Consider the following 8,422-nt stretch of genomic DNA (forward strand, 5'->3'; position numbering starts at 1 on the left):
TTTTGTAAAACTCAAGTAGACATGGCTATTATTCCCTGAAAGTCATGCACACAATCATGAAAAATATAAAATCTAGAAAGTAATAAGAAATGGACTCATTTTTATTTTTTTTAATCTCTCAAACATTTGCATCAATGACTAGAGGGTAGCACAATCGCTTTTTTTTCTGTACTGAGTGCCCCACCAATATAGCCTGTTTTGTTTTGTTTTTTTTTTCCTATACCTTGTATTACATGGGCTCATCTCATCACTGCTTAGGCTTAAAAAACAAGAAGGGGTGAGCATGGTGGCTCATGCCTGTAATCTCAGCACTTTGGGAGGCCACAATGGGAAGATTGCTTGAAGTGATGAGTTCAAGACCAGTCTGTGCAGCAAAGTGAGACACCCCCTCATATCTACAAAAAAAAAAAAAGAAAATTAAAAATTAAAATGAAAAGGAGAAAGAAAGTTTCAAATGAGAGTCAGTAATTGACAACCTCTTCTACTGGAATTAAGGGAAAAGAAAGCAACACTTTTTAGTAATTGCAATTCTGATTTTCATACTTAAGAGTAAATTTTTAAAAATACTTTTGTATCTAAACACTGCTTTTATTGTATGTGTGTTCTAATTATAAAATGCTATAAATATGTTTAGAAAGAAAGTTGGTTAGAATAATAAGTGAATGAATTTAAAAATAAGTGAATTTAATTATCAATTTTCTGTCCCCTCAAAATTAAAAAATACAACAACCAAAAATGTCAAACTAAAATGGGGGGAAAGATACAAGATATGAAGGCAGAGAAACTGAACATAGTAAAAACAGAACTGCGTGTTTTCAACTGCAACATTTTATTCTAAAACAGGCAAAGTTTATCTTTCATTATATATTCTAACTTTGCTGCCTCGAATACAGCAGATGGATAGTTATAATTATCAGTTAATTTTTAAGCACTTACTATGTGCTAGATAAAATATTTTATCTTTATTATCTCATTTAACGCTCACAATGCATTTATGGAATGGGAACTAGCATCACATACATTTTATCCATGTGTAAATTGAGACTTTATAGGTTGTAGTTTGTTGAGAAGCTAGGCACAAATCCAAGTGTTGAGTCCGGAGCCTGCAATCTTAACTACTGTGCTTTACTGCCTTCCATGGATAAAGGATATCTCAGTAGGAGAATAATAAAACAATTAGGTATTTCCACCCAAATACAGGCATATAAATTTCACATTTATTCAAAGTTGTTAATTCCCTCTCATTTCATTGGTCTAAAAGTCTTCATGGGAACATTATGCAGGTCCACATTGCTTGTATAACTTGTGGAAGAATTGAAACATTTATATGTGCACAACTAATTTGGCTTATTTTAAAAACAGTAAACCAGGGTCCAATTTCAATCTAAGAAGCATATGAGCACAATTTAGAGTTGAGTAATATATGCTGAAATAAATCTATTTTACGGTGTTTAGGTAAACACTGGGGGCCTTTAAAGAAAGTTGTTACTTTTACGCAAGGTTAGTGATAGAATTATGTATTTATCCATTCATTGAATATTTTGTAAACACCTCTTTTTGAAGGCATTTATGAAGGCTAGAGAAAATATAAAGCATTATTGCAGCCCTAAAACAATTTAATAATTAGTCTCTTCTTTACCTTTCTTTTGGTATTCTGGAATTACATTTCCCCTTTTTAGAGTTAACACACTAAACAATGAAATGTATTGAGTGAAAAATGTATTGAGTGAAAAATACAAACACCAACATCTCTGAGGTGCTGGTAGATCTTCTGAGGTGTGTTTAATTAATTCTGACTCCTAGGAATTTTGTATTTATTGAAATTTATCCAAATACTTATTACATTAAATCAGCTTAAGTAGATTGGCATTGTCAATAATTTTTTGCTCTTAGATATGAAATTTCCATTTTCCATTTTCTGGTTTTCAAAGAACTTCTTTCTCCCAAATTTCATGTGATAGCTAATAGTATCCTTTCTAATAATTTAATTGTACATGTTAGTCATTAAAAATTATTTCAGAATTGTATTATTTCATTCAGCCTATTCTTTTGCCACCATGCAGCTGAGCCAGTATAGTTCTTTTTCTTATTACAATTATTCAACTTAATAAAATGCATGGCTTTCTTATTCCTTTTTTTTTTTTTTTTTGCTTTTTAAAATCAAGTTTGAAAATATGTCGCATAGATAAACAAAGAATTTTAAAGTAAAAACTAAGAAGATTTACAGTAAATAATCACAATATAAACCCTAAGTGCCCCAGGGTGTTTGTGGCACAGGCAAGAGAAAATTTGTCACCATGATAATTTTCATTGAGAAAATTTATTGTTTTTGGTTTTCAAATATTCTCAATACATAACATGTGTTTAGTCATGGTTCTGTATTTAAAATCTCTTCTCATATTAAATATTTTTAAAAATGATTATACATATGTCTGCATTTTATAGTAATAGTGGGCATTTGAGAAAATGATAAATGGATGAGATGAAGCAGTAAGATATAAAAACAAGAATGAGTTAAATATAAAACTTAAAAACTGACATTTTTCACAGGATAATATTAATAATGAAAGAAAACATTTGAGAAAGGTGAAGAGTACAGGAAAAATTGAGTTAAGTAAAAGAAAACATTTGTCTTCGGGAGAAATGAAAACTAATTAGGAAAATATAAAATCAAGAAAAATATGACAGAAGACATGCTGATCAGTTTTGTTTGTTTGTTTATTTATTTATTGACACAGAGTCACACTCTGTCACCCAGGCTGGAGTGCAGTGGTGCAATCTCGGCTGACTGCAAACTCTGCCTCCTGGGTTCAAGCGATTGTCCTGCTTCAGTATCTTGAGTAGCTGAGACTACAGGAGTGCGCCACCACGCCTGGCTAATTTTTGTATTTTTGTAGAGACTGGGTTTCATCATGTTGGCCAGGCTGGTCTCGAACTCCTGAACGCAGATGATCCACCTGCCTCGGCCTCCCAAAGTGCTGTGATTACAGGTATCAGCCACTGTACACAACCCTGATCCATTTTAGTTTCAGTTTTGTTTTTTTTTTTTAAATCATTGAAAACCTTTTAACTTACACATATTGTCAAGCTCTGCTAGGCAGAATCCACCAATTTTTCACTTTCTCGAAATGGAATAGTCCTTGAAATATTTCTTATACCACTAGGGTGCCATTCAGTAAATTGCTTCTTCATAAGCACTAAATTGCACACTAATGTCTTGAGAAAGAAAGTAATCTACTCCCTCAGATTATAAATGTTATCTCATTAGTTCTAAAAACATACCTATGAGGATGGAAAATGGAAATGGGAAATAGTTCTATGATTTTAGAGGTTGAACGATTGAGACACTGAACATAGAACATCAGAATTATCAATATTCCAAATTACCGAGCTCCCAATATAAAATCTAATGTTGATCTACTTAATAAGAAATGTAAAATTTAGCTATCTGCATGCCTATGTTTGCAAAGCATGTACTAGGTGTTATGAAATATTTATGACATCAATAATCTTTTTTCAATTTGTAATGGCAAGGATCATTTTGTTGTTGTTAGTAACGGACAAATGAAAGAAATTGCAAATGAATAAAATGAGACACTAGCATATTTCTTGTTTTTTTGCGTTTTTTTTTTCTTTTTATTAAGATCTGAGATAGGAACGGTCATACTTAGTACTGAAAGGCAGACAATAAAATGGGCCATGAAAGGGGGGGGAAAGGTACTGTCTATTGTTCGAGGGATTCAACCAGAGATAAAACCTATATACAAGCATGTGTGTAGCTCGAAATAAAAATAAAAGGACTATTTCATGTCATGACTGCTTGTTGGCTTCCTCTTCATATGCATTCCCTGTGCCATTCTGTACATAGGATGAACCAGAACAAAGGCCATACAAATGACCACAATATTTGGCATCATCAATATGATCTTCAAAGAACATTTCTCTCATTTTGAAAAAGGCCATTCCTGTGAGCAATGAATCAGATCCTGCCTGATGTTGTGGTCCTATCCGTTCCAGCTCTAACTGTTCTGCCACCTCCTGTAATCCACCTTTGAGATTTTTGCAGCTCTTCATGAGGTACTTCACATCATAAATGACAGGAAAAAACAATCGAAGGATCTCAAAGAAGTCAAGTTCTTCTTCAGGCAAGTTAGAGTTGGTTAGGATTTTGATTAAGTAGCCAAAGTCATAACCGCTATGAAATGACAACCATTTGACCCCTTCACAGAGGACCACTCCAGAAGTCATAAGAAGTTCTGCAAAGTACTGGGTTTCAATTCCTTCCTCCTCATGTTTTTTAAACTGGATACCAGATGTTGTTAGTAGCTCTATAGAGTCCTGGGCATACATGTCCTCCGTCAAATTAAATTTAAAATTAAACTGCCAAGTTGAAGTTCCTGGAGGGTATTCTCCTTGCTCATTCATAAATGTCAGTCCTAGCTGAATTATCTTTAACAAGTCTACATTACACCGCAATAGTTGGTATTGATAGTCAGCATTGCTCCTGAATTCTCCAATGGGTCTTGCAACCACACCTGGAAACTCGGTGTCCATAGCAACGTAATTATATTTTCGGATAACTTGACGAATTTTCTTCATCTCTTCATCCAAGTTGCAAGTCCAAACTTCACAAATTCTTTGGCTATGATCTACAGTTGCCGCTGGCATAGTGAGGGCACAAGGGAGTCTAGATGCCAAGCATCAAAATGTTATACTTGATTGAAGATTTGTTTCATAAAATATTTTATCCTTTATTTATGTACTTGTGTCGCTGAGCTCGCGCTCCTCCTCCTCCTCCTCGCCATAGAGACAGCACCCGGCGGCGGTGGCGGTGGCGGTAGCGGCGGCGGCAGCGGGTGCCCCATAGACACCTCTCGCCCAGCGAAGGGAAAGGCGAGCAGGAGCTGCGCCGCACCGTGCTGCGCCGTCGCTTTTCGCACCGACAGTAGCATATTTCAATAAAAAGTGGGTGAAGAAGTGAAACAAAAGTTCACATTTTTTTCAGCAAGGTAATATTAATCTTAAAACAAAACATATGACAGATGAAGGGAACAAAAGGAATTTATGATTTTGAACAAGTTTGTTGTACAGAATTACCTTTCATCTTTGCACTTACATTTTTCTTTAAAATTTCCCACTTTCTGGCTGTATTTCTTTCCTGCAACTTCATTTATGAATAATTTCAGGGATTTTACACTTTTTATGACTCAGTCTTTTCTATTGCTTATTTGCTGTTCTCTGCCTGGCAAGACAGAACACACATAGGTAAGTCTTTGAGGACGGGAGCCTTTAGGCAGTCACAAGGTTTCACTGTGGAAGCAGTGATATTATTGAAAGCCATTGAAAGCCATGCTGAAACCTGGGCTGTCTTGGCCTCTTAAGGCCTTATTGGGTCACCTTATTCTGCTTACCCTAACCCTGACTCCTGCTGATACAGCTTTACTATGTCAAGGTCAGTATTTTAAAGCAAAATTATCTAACGCTATTTCTCCAAAGTGTTTCAGTCTTGGCATTTGCATGTCCAGTCAATTATCTCTGGTTTTCTATTTTCTTACTTCTCAGAGTCTCTGGTTATTCTTCCCAGCTATCAGGACCTTGAGTGTCACCAATCCGTTTGACATTTCTTGAACTTCAGAGACCAGAATGCAGAATTCCTATCTCATTTCAACCAGGTAATAACTAAGCCCCTGCTGAAATTCTTGCATGCAAACAGATGTCTCAGGGAGTAAAGCTTAGCTCTATACTTTAACATCTAACCTTAAGTACTCATTAAATCCAAACTACTATTACATGTTTCTACAGAATTATGTGTGGGTGCTTAACAGATAGCTAAGGAGAATATATAGGGTAATTTCTAGATTGCCAGCTTGAAAGTGTATTTCAGTATGCTAGCTCCATTTCATCATTTAAAATGTACAATTCAGTTTCTGTAGGGTTCCTTGCTACAGTTACACCAGTGGTCTAGAAGTCAAGTTATGTCTTTCCTGTTTCCAGTGTACTCACTTTTCATACCACTCAACTTGTTAATCTAAATAATAATAATAATAATACAGATTTTGCTGTAGGGGAAAACCCTATTTGGAGAAATGTTCCATATTTTTATGGAATATAGATTTCACATTTAATAAACTATCTTAAATTTACTAATAGTAAAGAAGAATTTCAACTGGTTAAATTAGGTGACTAAAATTATATTCAGGAAGAAAAACTGATTGCAAAATAAATTTGTGCCCTGGTTTCCTGGTATTTTTTTCCCTTGAAATCTGAAAATGAGTGGTAATGGCTATATTAGCTGATACACTGGTTCCCCTACCTAAACAACCTATTACAGTTACAGCATTCCAAGTTAAAGATGACCTTGTTCTGATGACATATTTTCAGTGATTGATGGTGCCAGAAATGTTGAAATGTTCTGCACTGCTTTTCCTGTCTGCGACTTGACTTGGTCTCTGCAATTCTTTGTCAATCTGGCCTTTTCTCTTTTCTCCAATCAATAGAAGGAAAGGTTTTGTTATTCCCTACTTTCATTTTACTTTGTTCAAGCTACTGAATGTTTTTTGAACTTAGAGTATATGAAAGGAGGGTAAGAAGATGGCTAACTATTCAGAACCCCAACTAAATACATTAAGATAGTCAATGTCTTAGTCCATTTCCACTGTTACAACAAAGTACCTTAAGCCAGGTGTGATGGAATGTACCTGTAGTACCAGCTAGTTGTGAGCCTGAGGTGGGAGGATCATTTGAGCCCAGGAGTTGGAGGCCAGCCTGAGCAGCCTGATGAGACCGTGTCTCTGAAAAAAGAAACAACCTTAGATTGCGTAATTTTTTAAAAATAAAAATTTAGGCCTGGCACAGTGGCTCACACCTGTAATCCTAGCACTTTGGGAGGCGGAGGCGGGCGGATCATGAGGTCAGGAGATCGAGACCATCCTGGCTAACACAGTGAAACCCCGTCTCTACTAAAAATACAAAAAATTAGCCAGGCGTGGTGGCGGGTGCCTGTAGTCCCAGCTACTCGGGAGGCTGAGGCAGGAGAATGGCGTGAACTCGGGAGGCGGAGCTTGCAGTGAGCCGAGATCATGCCACTGTACTCCAGCCTGGGCTACAGAGCGAGACTCCATCTCAAAAAAATAATAAATAAATAAATAAAAATAAATAAATAAATAAATAAAAATAAAAATTTATTGCTTATAGTTCTGGAGGCTGGGAAATTCAAGATTAAGGTGCCAGCAGATTTGATGTTCAGTGAAACTTACTCTGTTTCAGAAATGGCACCTCTCACTGGGTCTGTCTAATGGCAGAAGGGGCAAGAAGCTCCCTGAAATCTCTTTTATAAGGTCACTGATCTCATTCATGAAGGCAGAGCCCCCATACCTAATCACTTCCTAAATTTCTTAATACCACCATAATGGGGATTAGGTTTCAAAATGAAATTTGGAGCGAGTCAAACATTCAGACTATAGCAGTGAATTTTATGGTTGAATGACACAGTACTAGATTTTCAGCAGTCCACATCAGAACAAAATCTCTGAGGTGTTCTCTGCATAATGGTCAACCAATGTCTTGCTTAGCAATTATTTGTTAAGTCAGAATCGTATTGACATTGACCATATTAAGCTACTGTGAAATTACCATTTTTTCTCTCTTTAATAGCAGCTTCTTTTCTTCAGAAATAATTAATGGGATACTATTATAACATAACCTCCCTTCAAGAAAGGTGTAACTGTATAGGGATAGAAACAAAGCCTTTGAAGTCAGGAAAATTTCAGCTCAGTTTCCTGTCAATTTAGGTACTTGAAGAAGCAGAGTCAAGACAGGATTATATGTGCAAACAACTTATTGGGAGGAATGTTTGTGAAGAGGATAAACAGGCAGTGTGAGCTTCCAGACCACATTTCAGGCATGATACATGGGAGAGCAAGGTGGGACGAGGGAAGAAGAAATGAGTGGGAAGTCTTAGACTGTGGCATCATTCCAAAGAAAGTGTTGTAAGCCTGCTGGGAAGTCCTTTAACCAAAGTTTCCTGTTAGGGGATTCCATATACTGCAGTAATGGCCCTACACTAATATCCTCAACCATGCTCAATTATCAACTGGGAGAAAGCTGGAGGGAAGTGAGGCATTATTGAAAACAGGGTGGTGGATCCAGTGGGGCAATCAATCAGTGCTTTTTCCCAGAGCAGGATATCATAGTGGTGTATCTTTATAGTTCCAAATTATTATATTTTAAAACTTGTACTATCAACAAGTTGAGTCATCTAAAAATAAGTTATGCCTTAAATATCTTTCCTTCTTTTAAGACTTTAAGTTCCCTCTGGGTATGACATATGGCCTATTACTCTTTTCCCAATGCCTTATAAAGAGATGCTTTAGAAATACTAGGTATTAAGTCCATCTACTCAAAATGAGCCCAGATCAAGAGA

The 8,422-nt window shown here is 36.2% G+C and overlaps 1 protein-coding gene across 1 annotated transcript; it reads right to left on the minus strand.

The window, feature by feature from the left end:
* Nucleotides 1–3,032: 3,032 nt before the first annotated feature.
* Nucleotides 3,033–4,934, minus strand: LOC100994727 (CCR4-NOT transcription complex subunit 7-like). Its single transcript, XM_034958725.4, has one exon. The coding sequence runs from the start codon at nt 4,666–4,668 to the stop codon at nt 3,811–3,813; it is 858 nt and encodes a 285-aa protein (XP_034814616.2). The 5' UTR covers nt 4,669–4,934; the 3' UTR covers nt 3,033–3,810.
* Nucleotides 4,935–8,422: the final 3,488 nt, after the last annotated feature.

Source organism: Pan paniscus, chromosome 3 (assembly GCF_029289425.2).
Source record: "Pan paniscus chromosome 3, NHGRI_mPanPan1-v2.0_pri, whole genome shotgun sequence".
NCBI classification, from domain to species: domain Eukaryota; kingdom Metazoa; phylum Chordata; class Mammalia; order Primates; family Hominidae; genus Pan; species Pan paniscus.